The sequence below is a fragment of the Schistocerca cancellata genome, chromosome 9 (genome assembly GCF_023864275.1).
Source record: "Schistocerca cancellata isolate TAMUIC-IGC-003103 chromosome 9, iqSchCanc2.1, whole genome shotgun sequence".
NCBI classification, from domain to species: Eukaryota; Metazoa; Arthropoda; class Insecta; order Orthoptera; family Acrididae; genus Schistocerca; species Schistocerca cancellata.
The window spans coordinates 346354784-346381778 of NC_064634.1; the positions used below are offsets into that span (position 1 = coordinate 346354784).

At 37.1% G+C, this 26995-nt stretch overlaps 1 protein-coding gene across 1 annotated transcript in view; it reads right to left on the bottom strand.

The window, feature by feature from the left end:
* LOC126100239 (protein still life, isoforms C/SIF type 2) overlaps positions 1-26995 on the bottom strand; it is a 939475-nt gene that overhangs the window by 76057 nt on the left and 836423 nt on the right. Inside the window, exons 10-14 of the mRNA XM_049910820.1 lie at positions 24068-24177; positions 17605-17787; positions 15538-15732; positions 10012-10120; positions 2890-3069 (exon numbers count right to left, since the gene is read on the bottom strand). Coding sequence (XP_049766777.1) covers positions 2890-3069; positions 10012-10120; positions 15538-15732; positions 17605-17787; positions 24068-24177 — 777 coding nt within the window. The remainder of the gene's footprint in view (positions 1-2889; positions 3070-10011; positions 10121-15537; positions 15733-17604; positions 17788-24067; positions 24178-26995) is intronic.

The following is a 26995-nucleotide window of genomic DNA, read 5'->3' on the forward strand; positions in this document are numbered from 1 at the left end:
AAAGCAGCTTTGGCCACGGCGATTCTTGCTCGGATTTCGTTGGTGCACTGGGCATCCTTTGTGATAAAACTTCCAGGTACTTGAACTGATTCACATTTTCCAGTTCCCAATTGTCAACAGTAATCTTCAAGTGTTTCCTCACATTTTGATCTGCACATCACTTCTGATTTTTCGATGTTGATTTCCATATTGTATACAGTATAAAAACATATCTGTAGGACAGGGGTGTTCAACCTGTTGATCACGATCACCCATTCAATCGCCATGGCTTTATGAGTCAGTCTTTCAAATCCTTTTGTTTAAAATTTTTTTAAAGGAGCTGTTTTTGTAAAATGCTAGTTTGTAGACAATGAGTGTTTTGCATGGCATTCGTAGGCATTATTTCTGACCACATTATCTTTGCCTCTTTTGTCTCCATCTGCATTTCATCACCTTTAATGCTTGCCATGCATGGAGATGTAACATCTTTGTGAAAAATAAGTGCAGCTAACCACAGGAAAATGTACTAGTTCCATTATGAGTGGGAAGAACAGTTTTTTGTTACAATGCATGAAGATACGTGTATATGTTTGGTATGTAATGCTAATTTACCCATACCTAAAAAGAACACTACTGAATGCCATTTTACAGCAGTCCACAAAGAATGCCATTTCAGAGCAGTCCACAAAGACTTTGAATTGAAAGCAGCTGTTGGTAGTGGGTTGAGGGGCAAGAAACTTTCTAATCTTAAAAGTAATTTACAGTCACGGCAGTCATTTTTTGTCAAGCCTGTACAAAAAAGTCTTTCATCAAACATTGCATCATTTCATGTATCAGAAGTACTCATGAAACATGAAAAACCCTTTGCTGATGCACTGATGTCGAGGACTTCTTTCTACCAGCTAGTGAGTCCCTGTTTTCCCCATTCAAAAACATGTGAGAGATAATATCAACCATCAGAGACATGCCTCTGTCAGGACCTACTATAACAAGAGAAGTGGAATTAATGGCAGAAATTATAAAATGTCAACTGATCATAGATTTGCAATCCTGCTTATGTTTCTCAGTGCAGTTAGATGTGTCAGTAGATGGAAACAATCCACCCCAATTTATGATTGGTATTTTCAGATTTCAGTGTAAGAGAAGACTGACATACAACTTTGACCTTGAAAGACACTATATGAGGAGAAGATATTTACAATGCATTCACATATTTCAGTTTGGAATATGATTTTCCAATTAAAAAACTTGCATCTGGTACTACTGATGGAATGCCTTGCATGGTAAGGAAACACAAATGATTTATTACCTGGCATGCAAACAACGAATCTTTCCTGCTTTTCTTTAAATATCGTTATAATGTGCATCAGCAATTGCTTTGTGGAGATATTTTGAGAATTGTACATGTTAGGAGCAATGTCACAAAAACTGTGAATTCAATTTGCTCCCAATCACTATAGAGAACAGAGTTTAGACTGAAATTAGAAGAATTGAATAGCCAGTACAGAGACCTGCTATTGCACACTGAAGGTTGATGGCTGGGAAGAGGTATGCTTCTAAACAGATTTAGAGAAAATCTACCAGCGATAAAATCTTGTGTGTCTGAAAGAGAGGAAGATTATTCATAACTTTATGATTTGAGCTGGTTGCTGGATCTGCCATTTGCAGCTGCTATGTCAGTAAAACTAAATGAATGAAACAAAGAACTTCAAATAAAAAAACAAATCATCATAATGATTACATTTCTATAAAGTGTTTTATGCGAAAACTTGATTTTTGGGTAGTCCAGTTTCAGAAACTAAATGGGAAACAGTTTCCTCAAATACAGTCAGAACTGTGGGATCAACAAACACTACTGGATCAAGAAGCTGCAGAGACGTGTACAGCCAGCACGATTGCACTGAAGATAGAATTTGAAAACTGATTTTCAGATTTTCAAAGCAATTTATCAGCTCAGCTTTCCAGAAAGTGGATGTGAAAAATATTTCAAATAAAATGCATACTCATTTCTCTTGTAGTGAAACTGAACTTGAAGAGGAAATAATTTGATTTCAAAATGATGTGTCACAATACAAAAAGAGTGAGTATAAAATCCTACCATAACATTGTTAAAGTGATGTACATTTTATCATTTTTTGGATCAACTTATCTATGTGAGGTAGCATTTTCAACGATGAACATAGTGAAATCAAAGTGTAGAAATTAACTGACTGACACTCATCTTTCAGATAGGGTGAGGTTGGCTCTGACAAATTATTCAGCAGCTTAATATACTTATCAACAATATGCAAAGCCAGGTATCTCATTAACCCTTTTTCAACATTTACGGTGGTGTATATTTTAATTTTTTTTCACATGTGTAAGATCTTAAAAACTGAGTAGTAGGCTACAGCTTCTGATGGCAAGAAAATAACCTTTTATGTATTTTGTGAAATTAAAATAGTTAATTTTGGCTACAGTCTTGTTTTGTGCTTAAATCTTCATGAATTTTTAAATCATTAGGTCTCTCAAGTGACTAAATCGCATGTGGTAGATCTCAAGCCTAAAAAGATTGAGCATTCCTCAGTAATACATGTGATGATGAATAGATTTCAGTTTATAAAAATTCTGGATGAGATTCCAAATTTTTAGTATGCATTTCAGCTGCAGTAAAACTGACTAGTTTTCTAAACTGAAAAGCAGATGAGTTAATTTATGGATATAATTGGTTGGACTGAAGGAGGCCACTTTTTTACATCTAAAATGTTCAGATGCTTGTCATGTCAATAAAATACCTCATTCAGACTGAGCTTTCTTTAGAAAGTCATAATACGAAATCATGCTTAGCCCTGGCAACACAATGCCACATTTCTGTGAATTACAGATTTATTTAGTATATAATACATTATGCAAGTGAAACAATGTACTTACCAACAAGATGCTGATGCTCATCTGAAGAAGGATCTGTTAAGTTTCGCAGCTGCTGCAGTAGAAGTGGATATTTAAGAATTCGTTGGATTGGTTTGATGAGATATGATTCCAGAGTGGAAGAATGCTGCTGTCTTGGATTACGTGCAGCTAGGAACTCTTGCAGTGCTTGGTTACCCTCATCTAAGGCAAATAAGATTTGTATAAACAGTACATGTTGCACATCTTAAGTCTATACTTCATTTAGAAACATGATGAATGTCTCTTTCAAATCTGTCACAAATTTAAGACACTAGTTTTGAATGTAATTGCTACTTCAAGACCCAAAGCATTTCCGTGCATAAATCTTCAATCATGAAACAAACAAAAGCCAATAAACTTCACTGATGTATGTAACTCATATCTTCATAATGTGTCAGTGTGTGACACACAGGATAGAAACACAGCTGCCACATACTGGCTGCAAGTAATGACAGCAAATGAGAGTAACTGTTTCTTTTTGAAAGGTAAGTTTATTCTTACATAACTGGAAAGTAATTACAAGAAAGGGGAAAGGTACATTAAGGTGCCAGTTATAGTAAACACCATACAGTAAAGTTCAGTACAATGAAATGAACTGAATACAATAATCAAATGGTCAGATATAAAAAGACATATTGTAAAGAGCCATCCTGATTTAGGTTTTCCGTGATTTCTCTAAATCGCTTCAGGCAAATGGTGGAATGGTTCCTTTGATAGGGCATGGCCAATTTCCTTCTCCATCCTTCCCTAATCCAATGAGACCAATGACCTCGCTGTTTGGTCTCTTTCCCCAAATCAACCCAACCTTATAATCCAACATTTCACTAGTCCAACACATCCAGTAATCCGACACAAGGAGCCAAGATCATGTGACATGAACACTTCAAGTGAATAGCTTAGTAAACAATATGTCCTCAGCCACCAGTTGTTGATTATTATATACATTGTGCAATCGAATTAGTATCCTCTTTTAACTTGACTGTGATAGTGTTAGTGAGTGTTGCATATCTTTCCTATTAACAGAAGACACATTTTGCATATGGTTTCTTCAGGAACGTAGTAAACACACTCCAATTTCAAGAGATCTTATCAAAGAGAAAATGAGATTTTTTTTATAAAGGAATTATGAAAAAGTGTGATTCCTACACAAGTTTTAAAAGAAGATTTGGGGTCCACTTGCTAACAACAACAGGAGAAAAATCTCTTGTGACTTCAAAGCAGTTGTAGAGCTGTATAAAACAAAAATTCAAGTAAATTTTAGAAGAATTAAATCTTTGTTCTGAAGAGGTTCATAACACAGATGAAAGCGGATTGTTCTGGAGACTTTTGTCCAACAAAACATTTGTCCACAAGGCAAAAGCAAGTGCTCTTGGCAGAAAAATATCTAAAGATAGGCACACGTTTATGCCATGCTCTAATGCTAGTGGATTGCAGAAACTTGAGCTGTCATAGGAAAATCAAAAAATTTTTTGGGCTATCACAAATCCAACACATCTAACAGTCAAATATAAACATGAAAAGAAAGCTCGGATGACACGGTAATTGTTCAGTGAGTGGTTTCATGAGGAGTTCATGCTACCAGTCAAAAAGTTCTACAAGAGGCAAAATTTGTCTCAGACAGCTCTGTTGGTGTTCAATAACTGCCCTGTACATCCAGATGAAGATCAACTTAAATCCAAAGATTGTATGATCAAGGTGTCATTTCTCCCCCCCCCCCCCTCCCCCTCCCCCTCCTCCCCCAAGATGTAACCTCTTTGCTACAATCTACGAATAAGAATATTGTCCAGGCTGTTATGGTTCATTAAGAAAAAAGCTTTCTGTACAGTGTAATTAGCAGAGAGAAAAGTATTATTCAATGATTAAAAGAAACAAATGTTAAAGCATTGTTTACAACCTTGCTTGCGCTTAGGAAAGTGTTTCAACTAAAGTGTTGGTATCTGCTTGGGGCAAACTGCGGCCAAATCTGCCTTTACTAAATGAGTACAAAAGATGATTTAAAAAAGGTAAAGGGATTGAGGAAGATGCTGAACCTATCAAAAATGAGGAACTCGTGCAGCTCCAGGAGACAATTGACGATATCTGTTCAAATAAATCTGAAACACTGTCTTTTAGACATGTAACATGCATCACATGGCCTGAGGAGAATAACATAGAAACAGCTGATGTTTTAGTTTTAAGGAGGCTGGAAGAGAAAGCTTTAAAAATCATTTTGATCTTAAAAACAAACAATGGTTGATGACTCCATATCACAGAAGCCAATTGATGAAGATGAACATAAAAATGATAACTACATTAAAAATTAAATTGTTTCTGTTTTTCAATCAATATATTTGTTGATATAAATATGTACATAAAGTATTGTTTTTGTATGTAAAGAGTTTTACAAAGGATTTTTGTTATGTTTTGTGAGTCAATTAAATGTTTAAATATATATATATATATAAAACAGCATTTTTCACTGAAAACCCAGCAATCTGACAATTTCTTTCATCTGAAATTTCCCAGTCCCATATATGTTCGACTACAGAGGTTCTACTATAGACTTAATCAGAAAATTGTCATGAAAATGTTACACGCAAAAATATTGCTAAATTAGACCAGTGGCGGTTACATATTGGGGAGTGCGGGGAGCATGCCCCCCCCCCCTCCCCCCCTTGTGGGGCCACCCACATTTTCACCTGCGCCGCCCCGCCAGTCAGCCTGCATGCTATTCATTTGTTTCTTTCGTCAGTCGACTTGACTGAATCAAGTTATCAAGTAATTGTACTTTCCTATGTAGCATGTGTATACGCATCATTGTATTTTGTACGTTTCTGTCTAGCACGAAGACAGCTAACACATACCTACAAGAAAAGTCGCAGGCATTCTAGTGATCTCGATACATTATTCTGTCTGGCATTTGTTCAAGAAAAGTCATGAATATTCTACTGTTTTCTTGTACAGAGAACCTTCGATATGTAGTGTTATAAATATGGACTACTCGTCGAACAGGAAGGTAGTTTACATTCAGAAGCAGAAATATTAAGACAGAAGAATGAATAAGTAAAAAGTCCTAGTTGTAGCAAAAGCAAGTGGGAAGATTAGTCAAGAGTGAGAGTGATCAGTTGATTGTAAAGTATTAATAATAGTAATTCATAGCAATTTCTCAGTAAAAATATTGTTATGAGACTCATAACAAAATTTTTACTAATAACATAACAATAGTTTCCCATACCTAATTCGTAATATGAGTTAGGTATGGGAAACTGTTGATGAGTATACCTCTACCTCAGGTAATAGTGACTTTTGAGAAGATTCCTAAAACTGCATTGTTACTATTTAGGCCATCTATCAAATGCACTAAAAAGGAACAATAAAAGTTCTACACACATAAATTGCCTGATGATGTCATCACTGTAACCTCGCCCTTATATTATACATGGTAAAGTGTATATTGGCTTGTTGCTTTCACAGTAGGTATTTGTTCAAACTCCATAAAAGTCTGGATGTGAACATTCTGGCAGTGAATGTTCTCGAAACAACAGAGCCACATATATAGTCAATTTGAAAGCTACAAATGTCGCGATAACTTGGAAGTGATAAAAAGTGAACAACTGTGATTATTGGCTATTACCAAGGACTTCAGTTGGTGTTGTGCTTAGTGATATTAGAAATAAGCAGAGTGTAACATGTGTGTTTCAATGCTAAGTGTACTAGTGTTGCATTTTTCAGTGAATAAAGTGTTTATTCGAGGACAATGGCATCTAATTTACCTATTTCACAAAAATATATTAAAATGGATCATTATGTAATAAGAAAAAGAAAAGTGGAAACCTCTGAAGAGTCCAGTCACTATTCAGCCACAAAAACACCACCAGATGTACATGCAGAGCCCAGCATTTTGTAGGAACTTCCACAACAAAGTTCACTGACTGGTTCCTTTAATCCCATGGATATTGGCAATTATTTGGATATATTAGTGTCAGGAAATATTAGTGATGATATAAAATACAAGATGCTCTCAGCTCCAAGGAAACATGAAAAAGGTTATATCTTTCCTACTTCTGAGCACAACAGGGGGGACGGGTTGAATGCAGATAAGTGCATGATAATCACTTTGAACAGTATCCACGACTGATGTTCTCACAAGTTAAAAAGGGACTTCTTTGCATTAACTGTTCAATTTTTGTGAATAATAAAATGGTTTGAGAAAGAAATCCATTATTGCCAAGAAATACCACTAACAAAGTTTGCCAAACTTACTGGTAAAGATGGTGACCTTGAGACTCACTTTCAGCTCAAGTACCACATTGAAGCGTCAACAGATTCAAAATTATTGTTGGCAATACAAGAGAACAGTGAACTTGAGGTCATAAATCAATTGTCAAGACAGAGAATGGAAAGCATTAGGGAATACAGAGACTGGATAGTACCTATAGTAAAAGCAACCATATTTCATGGCAAGCAAAATATTCCTCTGCAGGGGCATAGAGATGATGGGAGTCTATTAGAAAATGAAAGTGATCGTGAAAGTGTAGTGAGCAATGAGGAAAACTTTAGAGCTCTTCTAAGATTCAGAAATGTTGCTGGGGACTTGCAACTAAAATATCACATTGAGACCACTAAAGCAAACGCCACTTACATAAGTAAAACAACATGTAACAAACTTATTTCATGCTGTGAAACAGTGATGTTGTTGATAATACTGGAGGAAATCAAAGACTCCCATTATTACAGCATAATCTTCGATGAGACTACGGACATAGCGCACATCATTCAACTGAGTTTAGCTGCAAGATATGTTGATGGTGACGGCAAATTACACAAAGATTTTTGGGTTTCGTTGAGATACATAAAGTCAATGACTTTAGTGGAAACATAGATGATGACCCTCAAGAGAGTCAAGATGAAGAGCATAGCATTACTGGTGAAGTATTAGGTACTACAATTCTAAGGAGAATGGATAGCCTTTCTCTGTCACTGAAGAACTGTGTGGGTGTAGGCTGTGATGGTTGCTCAGTTAAGTCAGGAGCTGTGGCTACAACAAAAAAGAAAGCTATCAATGTGCAAATAGCACCATGTTGAAGTCATCAGCTCAACCTCACTGTCTCTCATAGTTGTAAAGTTAAAAGTGTGGGAAACTCACTTGGTACTATTGAAGAAGCAGTATCGTTCTTTACAGCATCTAGCAAGTGGTTTGCAACATTGAAGAGTCACTTAAAACACTTGCTGCAGTCACAATGTCAAACGAGATGGGTTGAGCGACATGATGCTATTATTCAATTCGCAGCTGATCTCAGAACAGTTTGCAAAGTTCTTAAAGAAATACAGTGTTGGAGGGATAGAACAATGGCTGCCAAAGCCGATATTCTCCTTCGATCTCTCTCTAATTGCAAGTTTATTATCACTCTGTTTACACTGAGTGACATTATTGGCATAACATATCCATTCAGCAAAATCTTACAGGACCCTAGCTTGGACATCGCAATGGCAAAAGCAAATCTAGATTCGATGCTCAAGTTGTATGACGGCATGAGAGCTAATGTTGACAGCCAATTTGCTCGTATTGTTTAAGAAGTGAAGGCAGTTATGGAGGAGTTAGATATGGAGATCAGTGTTCCTCGTCTTCCAGGTAGACAAAGACACAGGGAAAACTGCGATCATAATGATGATGGTATGACATATTGGAAAAGAACTGTTTTTGTTCCAACACTGGACCATGTTACAACTGACATGAGAGAACTTTTTGCTGAAGAAAATATTTATCATTTACAATTCAACATACTTTTGCCCTCACAACTACTGAAACATGAAGGTAATGATCTGGAACATAAATTGAATCAGTGCTTAAATGAACTACCGTTTTTGAATAAGTATCACTCTTTGCATTTAAAAAGAGACTAATGGGAGAGTTTTTTCAATACAAGCAAATGAGCATAAATGCCCTTAATGATCGTGATTCTGTTATGCATGCATTGCCCGTTTGTCCTAGATCTGACTATCCTACTTTGTGCACACTGTACAAAATGTTTGCTTGTCTACCTTCATCTATTGGTACAGTAGAAAGAAGTTTTTCAACATTGTGGTGTACAAACACATGGCAGAGGTCAACAATGAAGGAGGATTGACTTAATGGCTTAGCTCTGTTGAACACTCACCCTGACATTGACTGTCCTATTGACAATGTAATCAACCAATTTGCCAGGAAGACTAGGTGCATAGACTTCACCATTTAAGGAAGAGTAGCACAATTGTAACATTTTTATATCATAAGATGGCATTGTCTTGTGTATGTGTGTAATAAGTTTAAATAAAACTTTCTTATACTTTGCTTGTGACTTGATTATTTTTTATTATGGCAAAAACAAAGGTAGCTCAAGATATTGTTAGCAACCCCTCCTTGAGGTTTTCCTGTATATGCCACTGATTAGGTCACATATTTGCTTTTTCTTACATTAGTTTTATGCAGTTAAATATTATATGTTTAATAAGGCTAGGATATTTAATAATATTAAAAATATTATTATGTGGATTGAAAGAAAAGGATGAAATAACAGTAACAAAATTCAGCAGCATTTTTAAACTAATTATCTGTTAGAAATTATACTGTAAAATAACCATGTCTTGTTTTGTGTTCTGCTTCTATGAATGTTCTCCTACCTGTGTGTGTGTGTGTGTGTGTGTGTGTGTGAGAGAGAGAGAGAGAGAGAGAGAGAGAGAGAGCGCACGCGTGCGTGCGTCTGCACACAAGTTATTTATTTTGCATACTGTATGATGATTCAGAAAACTGATTTACTTTTAATGAGACAAATGAATAGATAGAGAATAAAAAACAAAGAGTTGCTCTTGATTTGTGAATAATACATTCACAACTTGACTTTGTGATTCCTTGATTTAACATGAGCACAACATGCAAAAATCGGAAAGAAAAAAATTCATTGGTGGTTACTTTGTATGGTATGACTAGTGTATAGATATAAAATAAAACTAAAAATTTCTCAAATGACTTTCTCTTGACACATGAAATAATACACACACACACACACACACACACACACATTTTCCTAAACTCAAAACTCTACATATTTTATCATTTAATACAATTGTGTCTACTGAATTACTTACTAGGGTGTAGTACTTTTTGTGCCTTTGAATGACTTGCACAGAAGGAGCTGTAGAGCTTGAAGTGATTTACGTATAATAGGAATGCATTTCCAATAGAGAAAAGAACATTCTGAAACAGAAAAAAAGATATTATCAGAAAAAATATATTCATACATTAATGAATCTTTGAGATCCACAAAAAGATTATTTGACATGGAGACAATGTGCAGACTGGACTGTCACAGAAGTTAATACACAAAAACATGCAACATCAAGAGCACATCAGTATGACAGCACTTAGTGTAATAGCAACAATTCCTGTGGGCACATGTCTTAAATGCAGTGGTCCTGAGTGTGTGTGTGTGTGTGTGTATGTGTGTGTGTGTGTGTGTGTGTGTGTGTGTGTGTGTGTGTGTGTGTGCATTCGGTTTACAGTATATGAGTTATAGAGAAGTAAAATGCTTCAGTGAATACTTTTGTACAAAATTGTGTGTAGTGAGGAGAGCAAGCAGTTTAATGCTCCAAGTACCATCATTTCAGAACTGGAGAGAAGATCCAGGGAGGAGGAAACATTCAACAGCTGATGGGCAAAGGTTCATAAGAAGGCAATTGAAACAAAGGTACATTTCAATCTAATCAATCAAAATAAAGAAGTTTCCACAGTATTCCAAGACAGCTGACTTTGAAGGCTATTATATACATTATGTTGCAGTATATTTGGTGGCAGTAGAGAGTGGTTGAAATGTAACTAGGTGGAGTAGTTAAACTATTTTTCAAAATTTTATTATTAAGTACATTATGTTCTTCTTATAATAAGTAGTGTAGACAAGTCATTCAAAATTTACAGTGTGTGAAAACCAAGTCCACTGTCAAAATTCAACCCCACTAATAATTGTTTGTTTGAGGACCGACATACCTTATTTGCAAGCTGTCATTCCCACCTTTCTAACGATCGTATTATCTTATGAAAACTGTGTAATTCAAAACTTATCTTTATTCAAAATTGTGAGTTTTTAGAATCTTAAACGTAATCATTTCAAAATTTCAGTGTTATCATCATGTCCTACATTTTCTGTTTCTTAAAATGTACATTTCTCCTTGAATAATACATTAGATTATAAGACGTTTCAATCAAAAAATTAGAATTCTCAAATTTCTTCCTCATAAAATGGAACAATTATTTATTTGTACCAATTAATGGAAATTCAGCTGACTGTCTAAAAAAATAATGCCTTTGCCTAACGTGAATCTATATTCTATACTTTCGCTGCCTTTCATTTTAATATCTAAAATGTAAAAGTTTTATATGAACCAGTACACATGTAATTTTCTGCTTAAATCAGTCAGCTGGACATAAATCTTAAAAAAATACACATACAATGACAAAGAAAGTAATTATTATGTTACTTATTAGTCAGGTTGCTCAATTAGTCAGTCAACACCCAGAATTAAGAACGTAAAATTCTGTGTCAATCTCCATATTTTCAAGTGATCTTGTGCTATGTGATTACTGATTATTGGCACATGTAAGTAAGTTTAATGATCTGTTAAGTGAAGTATATGAAAACTAACCAACTGCTGATCATCATTGTGAGACACAATATTAATAAACATATAAAAAAGGTATAGTCTGTGGCATGAGCCCATGACCAGCCTACTGTCCATATTGCACATAGAGTGGCATGCCTCCCACCCTGGCCTCATTTCACCTGTGGGAAAGATACCCGGTTTTGATTTTGATGTGAGGCTGGGTGGATCTGGGGCCATACTGGAGGGACTGGAACAAAAAAAAGCCCATCCCCATCAGAGATTGAACCTGGTTCAAATTCAAATGGCTCTGAGCACTATGCGACTCAACTGCTGAGGTCATCAGTCGCCTAGAACTTAGAACTAATTAAACCTAACTAACCTAAGGACATCACACACATCCATGCCCGAGGCAGGATTCGAACCTGCGACCGTAGCGGTCGCTCGGTTCCAGACTGTAGCGCCTAGAACCGCACGGCCACTCCGGCCGGCGATTGAACCTGGGACCTCCAGGACTGGAGTCTAGTGCTAAGACATATCTGACTTTGATTTTATAAAATTAATCTTTATTCATATACAGTTGTTTGACTCTAGTAACCTTCAAAGTAGCCCCATTCAGTTCCAGCACATCTCTCCCAATGTTGCTGCTACTGCTGGAAGTATCACTTGAAATCCTCTTTGGGTGTGGTGCACAGCTGCTCTGTCAAATGCCTTCCCTGTTATGAAATCTGATCTTTTTCAGTCTTTTTATAGTTAAGGGAAAAGCTAGAAGTCACTTGGTGCTAGGCTAGGAGAGAGAGCAGGCTGACAAATGGAATAAGGAGGCTGACAAACCACAGCTGTGTTGTTTTGATCAAAAAACCCTGAATTAATTGAGAATGATGAGCAGGTGTGTTATTGTGGTAAAGGTGCCAACTGCCCACTGGCCAAAAGTCCAGCAGTTTGCATCTCACTGCTTCAAAAAGGCAATGCAGGACCTCTTGGTACTACTCATTATTGATGTTAATACCTTTTGGGGTGTAATCATGATGGACTACACCACTGGAATCAAAGAAAGACAGTCAGCATTACTTTCATATTGCTGTGGCTCTGCCCAGGACTCTTCACCAGTGATCACTATGTTAAGAAAATTGACATTACTGTTTACAGTATCCAGCATGTCCTCTGCAATCTCCAAACAAAGGTGCTTCTGCTCAGTTGTTAGCAAATTTTGCTGGAATCTTCATGAGATACAAACGTTCTGTTAAAATGGAATTAATGGATTCAGAACTAACTTTAACCTTGTCAGCAAATTCTATGATTGGATTCATCTACCCTGCATCACCAGGGTCCTTACATGATCATTAACAACCTTATTTGTGGATGCTGAGGGCCTACCTGAATGTGCTTCACTCTTCACTGATGAGTGGCCATCTCTGAAGCAGTTGTACCACTCCTTTATCTATGTGGTACCCATTGCTTTATCTCCAAACAGTTGTTGAATCTTGCAAACTATTTCAACTTGAGCATCACCAGGTTACAACAAAATGTGATGCAATAACATTGTTCCACTATTTCTGTCATTTTGCCCACAACACAAAATCTGATGACTACCAGTTATACATGTTCACTTGTCAACACCTAGCAAGCTAGTGGCTATTTCCACAGTCATGGAAAAAAATCAGGCTATACACTATGTATGCCTATAAACATAGAGAGCATGTGTACGCTGATACCACTGTTGATTTCAACAAGGGGAGTAACCAGATGGCCAGGGTTGTGAAGCACACACTAAAATCAACAATCTTATGTTCAGTTGCATTTTGTACAACAGAATGATCCATTTCACTCTTGACCACAATTTGACTGTGGCCATTCATCCTGGCGCACAGCTAGTTGGTAGTCATACCAAATTAAAAAGTTGTGCAACGATTGTAGCGAGCTGGTATTACATTTGTATGACTACCAACCAGCTGTCCACAAGGGTGAATGGTCGATGCCAAACTGTGACCAAGAGCAAAGCAGAACACCGTGTATCACAAAATACAGCTGAACATAATATGTCTGATTTTAACGGCTGCTTCACAACCCAAGCCATTCATATCTTCTCTTCCACAACCAGCTTTTCTGAACTGCACAGGTGGGAGTTATCCTTACAACACACTCTCCACTCCTGAAATTATTCCAGCCTCAACCTACGATAACCTATTGTACCTACAGCCTCTACCCAACAGTTTCTGCACCCTCTGTCCTATAATATCCTCCCAATTCCCATCTCATCACCACTCTCTGCCAATGCACCGATTGGTCTTTTCCCCTCCGTGCTTCTCTTCCACTCAACCTCCCCCCCCCCCCCCCTTCCCCACACACCCACAGCCTTCCGATGCTGCCCCTGGCAGCCTTGTCCTGACATCTTTTAGTCCCTGCATGCTGTGCAAGATGGAGATCTTCTACCCCCCCCCCCCTCCCCCTCTCCTTCCCTGCCGCACTCCAGATTGCTGATTTTATTCACTGCACCAATTGCAGTTTGGCTGAAGCGGCCAGAGATAGCAGTCATGTGTGCATGAGGTACACCTGCTTGTGTGGTCTGTGTGTGTTTTCTCTTCTTTTCTGAAGGAAAATTTGGCTGAAAGCTTAGTGTATAAGAGTATTTTCATTGTGCCTGTTTTCATCTCAGTGTTCACCTTTATGATGAGTAGCAATCTATCTTTTTCATAATTGTTGATACTCCAACCAGCACTTTCCATTGTTATATATGAAATATGACTTGATATGAACAAATTCTGTACTCCCTTCCTGCCATAGTCTACAAGTGTGTGCAATTTTAGAGCAATATCAAGCAGATAGTTTTAAAACAATGTTCAGCATGCTGTCACTAAATGAATGGTTTAGTTCTAAACATATAAGGAATTCAATAAGTCCATCTCAGAGTTTAAAATCGGCTACCCTAATGCAGAATCTTATATCTTTCCTCATTTACTTGCTGGCTTTAATCATAATTCAGTTTTGTATCTCTTCTTAAAATAAAGTTCCCAGTCATAGCCCACAATTTTCCACTGATTCATTTATATTACTTCATGTGAAACAATTTAAATTTAGTCATTTACTTTCTTGCTAACATTGTTTTATTTTTACATTTACATGTAGCAACAAAATCAGTATCCTGTATAGAAATTTAAAGTTGAAAGAGAATCTCAAAACTCCTGTTCTGCCCTATGCATAAGAAAGTATATTTCACTATGTAAAAATACAAAAGTACATTTCACTATGTAAAAAAAATATAAGTAATTGATCAAGAAAATATATAAAATACCGTTTGATGGTGATAAAATATCACCAAGGTACAGCTATGCAAAATTCAAAAGTTGCGTGTGTATGATAAGTATTAGTGAGTGATATCTGAAATGCAAATAGTATTCATCAAACTTTTTTAATGGCTTGCAGAGGGACAGAGGAATGTTAGTAGAGAAAATCTTTGTGGAGAACATTACTGTCAAAGGGAGGAGAGAACTGTAGGGGGCAACAAACTGCAAGAACAATACACAGTACTACAACTACAGGTGTATGAAAGTAAAATAATTCTCAGAGATAACTAATGCTTAATGTTTCGTGAATGTGCCCTATTGACATGTTCATTTTGAATAAAAGTATTCACTGTGATAAAAACCATATCAGTTATCAAAGCAGCATTCTGTGACACAGATAATTATTTTCCTTCCTTCACTTCACATTTCAATGAATAATCTCTGAAGAGGCTAACACAGCTCCCACTATAAGCACAGAACTGTTTCATTCCACATTTTAAAACAAACAACTTAGACAGCATAATATGATATTCACAACCCACTGTAGTGGCTGCTACAGCACTACTCACAGTACTGTTATTATTAGATCACGACACTGTTTGTAGCTAGAAACTATAGACCAGTGGTTTGAAGCATTCTGATTACAATCCATTTTCAAAGATTTATGATTACAGAAGTATAATCATATTTGAAGCATGTAATATGCTAGAAATGAGAAATCTTGTGTTGTACGCACTTTGAATTGGCTAGGATGCTCAAACTTGTTGAAATCAGGTTCCATTTCTAGAGCTTCATCCAGGTTCTGTAGAAACTGTCTTTGGAATGCTACAATTTCTTGGATGTTTCCAAAAAGTGCATTAATTTCTGCATTTGATAAAAATGTTTCTTTCTTCAGTGGTTCTAAATAATTCTCCAATAGATTATTCAGGTGCTGAAACAAATTCAGTCATTACACATTACTGTTAGTAGTATGGGACCACACAATTAATCATTACATTTTGTGCAATGTATCTCAATATGAACCCACACATCTTTGATATTACAGATGTGATATGTACTTGCAATATGACAAAGTCAGCAGTCAAAGTGAAACATGAGTTTCTGCAGTATTAACAGTGCTGACATGGTGCCTCTAAACCAAGACCTGATAGTCACTAAGTTAAAGTTTTATCAGAAAATAGTTATATTATTTTCTTGGAGTGAGGAGGAAGTGGCAGCTAAAATACTATGACAGCTATTACAGCACCATACAATGTGACACATTGCACGCAATGTAAAAGTGAAGTAAGTTTGGCACAGTACAACAGCAAAGAGAATGGATAATTATAAAGAAATTAAGCACATATTAGATAATGTGGCTTTGTTAAACAAATCCCAAAATTTACAAAATATTAAACATGTTCTTTTCACATCTACAAAGGACAATAAATGCTAAGAAAATACTTGTCATTGTGATCACAAAACTTCTGCTAGTGACATTAAAGCTCACCCACTCATGGGTAGCATGGCAATTAACTTTTACAGCCAGTTATAATGTGGTGAAAGGACTGGAGGGAAGTGACAGTAACAACAGAGTATGAATTATTTGGTCACAGCTTTACTACAAGAAACATGTTCACATGTAATATCTAACCAGGTCTGTGATTACCATTGCTGAGTGTTCCACAGAAATGGAAGTAATTTTGGGCATGCCCCATAGAATTGTGATAGAACGATTACTGTTCATTTTTTATATAAGTGACTTACAATTACTGGTTAGCATTAGTTATCATTTAAGGATTTTCAAAGATGAGGAAGTTATCTATGATCTATGAGGATGTGCTACACAGAGGATGTGCTCCCCACTGCTGTTCACAGTGCAGTGCAGTGTAACGTAAGATTTATACCAAAACTGCTATTAGCACACATTTCATAGCATTGTCTTTCTTCTGCAAAGTATTTATCATTATAAAGCTATGTCATCTGGAAGTGTAATGCTTTTCTTCAATCTTTTACCACAATTTGAATTAGTGTCGAAGTTACTATAAAGAAAAATTATTTATTTCGAGAGTTCTTTTTCTAATAATATTTGCTTCTTTCCTTGCAGTATACACCATACTAGTAGTGCTACTTAATGTGATTAAGAGAGCAGCAACAGACAATTGTGACTACTGGATTAGACCAAAATATGACATAAGACAGAATTGTTTGTGGCATTCAGAAAGAAACACATCTGAATTTGACTGCTATGGTGTGGGATTCTGTGGAACATTAAATCAGGAACACTGAATGTGATTTCAAATTTAATATTCTGTGGCAGAGTCACTTGGAGTATTAGTAAAGAATTGTCTTCAGGTTATGATTGGATGAAGATGAACACACACACACCACTTCTTATTTCTGGTGGTTGGTGGTTGTTAGTGTTTAACGTCCCGTCGACAACGAGGTCATTAGAGACGGAGCGCAAGCTCGGGTTAGGGAAGGATTGGGAAGGAAATCGGCCGTGCCCTTTCAAAGGAACCATCCCGGCATTTGCCTGAAACGATTTAGGGAAATCACGGAAAACCTAAATCAGGATGGCTGGAGACGGGATTGAACCGTCGTCCTCCCGAATGCGAGTCCAGTGTGCTAACCACTGCGCCACCTCGCTCGGTCTTCTTATTTCTCCCTTTATCTTGTTTATCACTAAATGGTAAATGGCAAACATTAAAATATGCTTTACCCTTCAAAATTATTACTCAATTTATGTCCAACAGGTTTCACATTAATTTATTACTGCGCATTTATATCAACATTCACTTCCACAAGAAAATCATGTACTTACCTTAACATAAGTGCGTTCGGTATCAATAAGTTCGAGAATAACTTTGCGAAGTTTTTCAGCATCAGTAAGTTGGCGGCTAGGTGTAAGCAGAGCTTGTGACTGGCTGCTTGTGACACTACCTGTAGGACTAGACTTACGAGTTTCTACAGGAGATCGGCAGAAGCCTGTCACTTGCTCTGCAGTCTGAAAATATATGCAAAAGTAAAAATACTTTAGTCCAATGTAGACATAAAATAATGAACAAAAAATATATTTTCAAATTGATAAGAATGCTGTATGTTATTAATGTCTGGATTCAAATATGTAACAATACTTAAATAGAATATTTTCAAGACCTTTTATGGAAGTTTGAGCTTTAAGAAGAATGTGTTTGTCATTACAAATTGATCTGTTAATATTTCTTTTGGTGCTCTATTTTTAATTTCATTATAAGAAACTCATGGTTCTGCATGCAGTTTAATTTTTTGAGTGATGTAGCTTGCATAAAAGGTCTGTTCAAAAAATTCTGGAACATTTGTAATTTCACATGCAATGCGGTTGGCATCCCTGCACATGCCTTTGTTTAATGTGTAACTGCTGGAAGTTTCAATGTTGTATGTCTGTTAGTTATCATTCAGTGCTGTATTGAGTAGAACATTGTGTCACACAGTTTTGCAAATTTTGAGACGGCAGAGGAAGTGGAGCAACATATCTGCGTTGAATTTTGCGTAAAAATCACGAAAACCTTTACAGAGACACATCAAATGATGCAGGAAGCCTATGGTGATGAATGATTAAGCTGTACTTGGTGTTACACACGGTTCATGTGGCTTAAAAACTGCCCCGACAGAAATTAAAGATGACCCTCATTCAGGATGCCCTTCAACATCTACAGATGACACTCATGTCAGGAACGTCAATGAAATCTTGCATGCCAATTGAAGACTGACTGAGAAATTGCAGATGAATGTAACATTTCTGTTGGCTCATGTTATGAAATCCTGACACAGCATCTTGGAATGCATCATGTAGCATCACGTTGCCATCTCATAGCTCATGAGTCAGGACCAGAAAGGTTGGGGAAAGGTTCTCCAAGACCAAAAAGAGCTCATCAGGACAGGTCAGATACCAATGATGATAGTTTTCTTTGACTTTGAAGGATTAGTTCATTGTGAATTTGTGCCACAGGGAGACACTGTTAATCAATTTGTGAAGAGCTTTTGGATCGTGCAAATGAGAATGAGATGTTCTTTAAGAGGGTCATAACTGGTGATGAGATGTGGGTCTATCATTACGAGATTATGATGTTGAGACCATGGTTAACTCTTCACAATGGGTTGGGAAAGGTTCTCCAAGACCAAAAAGAGCTCATCAGGACAGGTCAGATACCAATGATGATAGTTTTCTTTGACTTTGAAGGATTAGTTCACTGTGAATTTGTGCCACAGGGAGACACTGTTAATCAATGGTACTATCGAGGCGTGTTGTGGTTGGCAAGGGAGCCAACACCGTTTTACTAAAAGAGGCTGAAAGGCACGTGTTTTAGCTCACACAGGCTGGCATGAGGTCTGGAACAGAACAAGGAAATTAGAATTTAGAAAAACGGACGTAGCTGGTGGAATACTTAACTTTAATCCATTAATGATGAACGTCGCTCTTGACAGTACATGATTTACAATACCAATAGTAACTGAATATGGCGCTTTGCTAGGTCGTAGCAAAATGACGTAGCTGAACGCTATGCTAAACTATCGTCTTGGCAAATGAGAGCGTATTTTGTCAGTGAACCATCGCTAGCAAAGTTGGTTGTACAAATGGGGCGAGTGCTAGGAAGTCCCTCTAGACCTGCCGTGTGGTGGCGCTTGGTCTGTAATCACTGATAGTGGCGACACGTGGGTGCAACGTATACTAATGGACCGCGGCCGATTTAAAGGCTACTACCTAGCAAGTGTGATGTCTGGCGGTGACACCACAACATGTTGCAATGTCAGCAAGGAAATGTGAGATGGAAACAGCCTGAAATGGGGCAAGACAATTCATAGCTCTTGCATCACGATAATGCACCCATTCATTCATCCCTGTTCGTGCACAACTATTGCATAAAAAATGAAATTACTGTGCTGCCCTATCCTCTGTACCCTCCAGATCTGGCCCCTGTGGACCTTTTCTTATTTCCAAACTTGAAAACTCCATTGAAAGGATGAAGGTTCACAATGATAGATGAGACAAAAAAATTTGCAGATGACACTTTGTGTGATTCAGCAAGAGATGTACCAAGACTGCTTCAGGAAGTGTAAAGGGCACTGGGAGTAGCGTATCTATTGTGTTGGAGAGTATTTTGAAGGAGGCCATGCACAATAAGTAAAACACAAGGGTAGGAACATTTTGTGGACAAAGTTTCAGAATTTTCTGAACAGACCTTGTTCACCTACTGTGGCTATAAATAATGGCAGTCATTAAATTTGTCTCTAATGTCGGCAATGCTCACGGAATTTTATCAGTTGATTTATGACTTCTCTTTCTTTTGCCTTTGTCCCACATTGGCACACAGTCAGCATGGATTTGGCATGGCTAATTTAAAGGGTGGCCAGATGCCCTTCCTATTGCCACTCCATTGCCACCCATCCCCCCAGGGCATAATATGTGTACCACAATTGTCTGCATGCAGTTTTATTCATGTAAAAGAGAGCAAAAGTTTTCTAAATGTTTGTGTATCATGTAACTGAGGCGGGACTAGGGTGCCAGCTGAGTATTCACCTAGTGGGATGTGAGAAACCACCTGAAAGCCACATCTGGGCTGATTGGTACACCGGCTCTCATTATTAATCTGTCCATACCCGATCTGATGTTGGCACCTCTCCCTGTATGATATGTTTTATGACTGAATGGACTTCCAGGGGTGTGAGTGGATTTCACAAGCTATTTTCATAAATATGTGGCCGAGAAAGTAACCATGACCATTGCTATAATTCCTTAACTATTTATTTGTTTCACTGTATAACATTCCTTCACTTCTTGCCAGGAAGCCATTAGAATATCACCCACTGTCATTGTCCACATGTGAAATATGCTGTTTTGCTATGCAAAGTGATAATGCTCAGATCAGCTTAGGAATATTTACAGATTGATATGAACCATCTTCCTGCACTACTGTACTTGTGAAAGTGTTTTGGGAAGGGCCACTATCCTTCCACAGACCTTCACAGTTCCTACACCACTGTGGACCTTTTAGGTATGTCACTACACTTGGACATACTATAAGAACCAACTGTTGTTATTGTTGTTGTTGTTGTCATCTCCACTCCAAAGATTGGTTTGCTGTAGCTCTTCAAGTGAATCTATCCTCTCCATGGCTCTTTATCTCTGCATAACTACTGCATCCTACATACAGTTGATCCCACTTAGTGTATTTGAGCCTTGGTCACCCTCTACAATGTTTGCCCTTCACACTTCTTTCCATTACCTAACTGAAGACTCTTTGATCCCATCAACCTATAGCCTAGCCTGGCACAAAGATAGTTCAATGCTCCATTCCACCTCATTCCACAGTGATTACTGATTAACTGATTTTGTGAGCTAAAGTAATCTCAATTTGGTCAAGTTCAAAACAGACAATTTGGTAGGAAACTTTTATTTTGTTTGCACATAACTAATTTCATGAACTAATGTGGTTTAGAATTATGCATCAGAGGAGAGGATAAGTGTGAAAGCATCAAGAGCCAACATGGCCAACTTTACAGTGTACTGTTTCTGGAAAGGTATACATAGCAACTGGTAAGCTTCTAGACAACATTGGTAGAGAAATACAATTACTATTTCTTCAAGTTAAGATGTAGATTTCCCACAGGAACAACTGCTTCCCTGGAAGAAAGAGACCACCAGTTTTTACAGGCAGGAGAGACATTTGCAAAGCTTTTTTAGATCTGATAAGGGCTCTTTTTAGAGTTGGAGAGCAGGACAAGGTGTAGAAATTAACTTCATACAGTTTTATAGGTACTGGCAGAAAAAGGTCTAGTAAAAATAAAATAGTTACTCCTCACTGAACCAAGATTATGAGTATGAGCACCTTCTGGTTTTTTTGGGACCATGCACTTTTCGGAAGTCAGTGTGAGTCTTTAAAAAATTGAAATAGATTTTGTGAAGTTAAACATGAAAAGAGCCACAGAGAACCTACCAGGCTTTTCTTCATGCAGTATTACATTGAGAGCAGCTTTAAGCATTGGCAGTCCATTCCAGCAGCAGCTATAATGGCATCACTTGGTGTTAGCAATGACAACACAGCTATGCAACTTGCCTCACATGCCACATAAGTCTCTGACATGCTAATGCCTCATGTTTGTGCCTTCCTGACAGTAATTGAAATTGTTGAGGACTGCTGGGTCACAAAAAGCAATGTAAAGTTCTCTAACATTAGGTGAAATCATGTGAGTAATGAAGTAATGTGTAAGACCCATGGCAAGATTAACATTTGACACACTCTGCTTTTGTGCCAGGTGCAGTTGGAAGTGCGGGAAGTTTTATGTAGTTTGAACTGTTTTAAGAAACCACCATGCTTCAAAGTAAATGGTCTTCTATTGAAAGTTAAATTTTCTCTTATCAGCTCATCAATCGAAACCTTTCTCTGGAAAAGGTAAGTACTTTTCCATTGATTTACTATATAATGGAGAGAGCGCATCACATCATCATACTTTTTGAAAACACAAGCAGGTCGGTCTTACAGAACTCAGCCCTCCAGAAAGCAGGATGATATGCAATGCTGAGGTAAAAACATTTAAAAAGAGGTCAATTAGCATGCAATTTGGGCACCATAAGAAAGGTGTGGTTAGGTATTTTTACTTGGCCTTCTGCACAGAACAGTGCATGCTATGGTGATAAACAATCCATTCTTACAGTCAGATTGTACCACATTATTCACCCCCCCCCTCCCTCCTCCCCCCTATTTGATTCAGTACCACATTAGTTATTTGGTCTATCCAATCTTTAGCATTCTTCTATAGCATCACATTTCAAAAGCTTCTAGTCTGTTCTTGTCTGAATAGTGTATTGACCATGTTTCACTTCCATACAAGGCTACACTCCAGAAAAATACCTTCATAAAAGGCTTCCTAACATTTAAATTCATATTCAATGCTATCAAGATTCTTACCTTGAGAAACACTTTTCGTGATTTTGCCAGTCTGTTTTTAACGTCTTCTCTACTTCAGCCAGCATCAGTTATCTTTCAGCCCAAATAACAAAATTCATGGACTACTTTTAATACTTTAATACTTTTAATATATCATTTTCTAATCTACTAGTGGACTGAAGCAGACATATTTAAGCTCGCAACAGTGCAATTTATTTCCACTTCAATAAACTTCAGCAGAGTCTCTTAGCTGATGCAAAACCTCCTTGAGTTAGCTATTAACCAACATTCTAACAGAAGTTTTTTTAAGGAGAAGGGGGGAGGGTTGGGGGAGGAGAAGAGAGAGAGAGAGAGAGAGAGAGAGAGAGAGAGAGAGAGAGAGAGAGAGAGAGAGAGAGAGCCTGCATATTAAAGTCAAGCCTCTCCAATCTTCACTTCACTAGTAGTGATCTGTGAAAGAAAACATAACAGTGTATCATGCCAACTCCTTGCACTTGAAATGTAGCTCTTCTAGTCCCCATAGAACACAGTACATGCAACTACTAAAACAGATCACCCGACTATACATCCAACAGGATAAATAAACTTACTTTATACACTCCATATCTTTCCGCGAAATCCCTAATTTAGTAAGTCCTGAGCAACTACAGAAAATTTATTGAACATTATGCCTCTCAGCAAACAGTATTGTGGCTACAGATTGATCAACTCTTGTACCAATCATGTGCATTTCTGATGGTTTCCCCTCTTTTGTCCTTATTTGGCACTGCTTCCCTGTAGCACTTCTCATACTAATACTTAACATCTAAACCCCAGAAAACTTTCTACGATTTAATTTAGCACAAAAACTCTTATTAAGAGTGTTCTCTGAAAACTCAAAAATTTCACAAGGACCAAACCATACTTTTATTGTAGAAAGTACATTCCAAACACTAACGATACAAAGGGAATGTCCTTCACCTGTGCTCAAACTGGATGTATCTATTGCAATAATTCACTAAATTCCCACCACTCGTCTCAAGGAAATGAAAATTTCTCCCCTGGCTGCAGTGGCCTCTCACAATGCAATACAAATGCATATAAAAACCACTACCTAAATTAAAATCTGGACTGAGTAATTTACCACCATTACATGCATGCTAGTAAATTATATATTACACCCAAATGGCATGTAGCATTCGAGTACTTCACAGGCAATTTGAAATTGTAAGTCACATAATGCAGTATCCAAGTTGAAATTTTCTGAGTTACACACTCAGTGTTTAATCCACATATATTTCTCCTCTACTGGCATTCGCATTTACTATGAACACTGGCACTTATGTTATTTTCTTATGAAAAATTCTGTGTTTTTTATACCTTCAGTAGATTTTCTATTTCGAATGAGTTCGTCCGGGAAGTAGTTTTTCCGCCAGCTTCACTAGAAGGAGCAGGAGAGCTCTCCGCCTCGGGAGAGTAAAGCTCCTTGCCTGGAACATTTAAATTTGTTTTTTTGAAATACTAAAACCTCCATTTTGTGTTTCATTTGGAAGTCAATGATTTAGGATAACAAAATTCTACAATATTGGCAGAAACTATGGAAAGTGTTAAATAATATTATTTAAAATTAATATTAAAAGCCCATTTTGACTTACAGATAGCACTGTGAATGTAATTTGAAGAATACACAAGAAAATGAAATAGAAAATACGCTGTTTGTAAACTGTATAAGAAAGAAAAAGTTTCACAGGATTTGTAAGGTTCGCCAATGTTCTGTCATGTAAAGGATACAAAACCAAGTAATCAAGCAAAATGATGAGTATTATCTGAGCTTCTTGTCTCATAATGTTGTTCGGGGCCAAAATTTAATAACAATTTTCAGCAATCAGACATTAAGAGGACTTAAGATGATGCCATGGTGAAATGCAGGGTCATTATAATTAAGGTTCCAATTCCAAAATGCTGTAATTATATTTGAACAGAATACTATTAAAGAAGATGAAAATATTATGGAAACAAAATTTAATGAAAATTTTGGCACTAGATGGCACCGTATTCAGCAGAATATGCAATGAGACACTCACCATGAACGTATTAATGAAAGATTACATGCTACTGGCAAAGTTCTTCTACAAGAATGGTGACTGTGTGTCAACAGCTCTGCAGAAGTTTCAGGTACTCAAGAGTATGAAAAACAGTATTGATAAAATGTCCAGCAAGAGTCTGGAGAAAATGATTATAAAATTCAAAAAGACATGTTCTTTTGAAATGTAATGTGGCAGAAGGAGAAAACGACTGATGTGACATCAGTAGAAGATGTGGCCACAGCATTGCAGGAGGGGTCAAGCAGTGCTGTGCAAACAGGCAGTGCACAGGGAATTGCCCGAACTTTGGATATGCCTATGACCATGGTGCATAAAATTCTACAAAACATCTTGCATTGCTATCCATATGAAACTACCCACCAGGTTTTATTCCATGAGAATAATTGTATCCTAAGACTGTGATGTCATCCAGGACAGAAGGATGGTCAGCATCCATCGTAATATCAAATGGTTCAAATGGCTCTGAGCACTATGGGACTTAACATCTATGGTCATCAGTCCCCTAGAACTTAGAACTACTTAAACCTAACTAACCTAAGGACAGCACACAACACCCAGCCATCGTAATATCATCTGTATGTTATTGCAAATCCAGATTTCAGCTAACAGTGCAACTATCATCAGTACATTACAGGTAGTCATGTAGACTCAGTATAGTTATAATGACATATATGGCAATATAAATTTGGCATGTACAGGCATCAATCAATGCTTACACATCAAAGTTATACTGTAACATGTCACTACACCGCACATTACAGTGCCAGTGAAAAGCTTCAGCAGAGGTATTTTGGAAATACTAGGATTACCAAGGATCCTATGTGACTTCTGGCTGGTAGGGTTATCCGGAAGGTGCTGTATTCAGTGCCCCAATTACAAACACAGCTGCAATGAAGGCACACATTGTGCAACACATTCTTAATGTGACCCTTGAGACACTAGATCTGTCATGTAACATGCTGTTTCTTGATTTAAACTTATGGCAGAAAATGATGAACAGCATACTGAACATGTTCTGCTCTGGTCTCATGACAATTGAAACAGATTTTATTGTTGCTTCTTATGCAGTTCTTGGTTTTAGGACAGTTAAAAATTGATTTCCTTGCTGCTTTTTATGAGGTTTTTGGCCTCAGGACAATTAAAAGCTGATATCATTGTTGCCTTTTATGCAGTTTTTGGTCTCAGGACAATTAAAAATGAATTTTTCCAATCTGATATGGTATGACCTTGCTGTCATGCCACAATTGTTGAATGCTAAACTTATGCGGTCTGGCACATTGGACAGTACAGCTGATGCAATGTGTGATTCATCTGTCATTTGCAGCCAGACCCATTTAAGTTATGATGCTTACAGTTCCATCTAGTGGGGAAATTTTCATTAACTTTTCTTTGTTTCCATAATGTTTGCTCCTTGTTTGGTAATATTCAATTCATTATTCTGAGCACCAATTCTTTTTTTCCCAGCATTTTGAAACTGGACCTTTAATTATAATCATTCTAAACATTACACACAAATTCCATTTTCATGTAAGATTTTCTTCATTTTGATATTAACAGAAAATAATTTATCTAATCATTGCCCAATATTAACAGATCCAAGATGCAACTGTTGCATATGGTATTTTAAGCAATATTTGTAGGTACCAGAGCATAAGCAAAAGCCAGAAAATATTCAGTCACAAACTGTATTTCTTGAGTAGTTTCTTCACAGAAGAAAAAATATTTCAAAATGAACTTAACTATTAGACGTAAAATAATGTAGTTACCATAGAGACAGGTGGCAGCATTTATGAAGGATAAGGATTTAAAGCTTTTAAACCAGCAGTGCCTCCATGTCATCCAATGAAGAGAAAGGTACGTGGGAAACTAATTATATGGAAAAATCACACACCATTCCCAGCCCAAAAGGACTTTAATGAATGTGGGAAGATGATAAATATTTGTGGGAAGTGTTACTATTTAGCTCTGTGGTTATCTTGCCCATCTAGTCATTTTAATAAGTTACTTTTTGTCTTCAGATGGAGTGCTGCATAACCATTTGTTTTAGAGCTTTAGGGCTTCAATTCCTTTTTTGTCTTTCGGTCAATGTAATTCCCCATTTTATCTGGGCCTTTATAATACATATTTTATTAAAACTTAAATGAATAACATGTTTTCAAGCAAATTTTGGCCTTATGAGATTTTAATTGAATTCTTTGACACT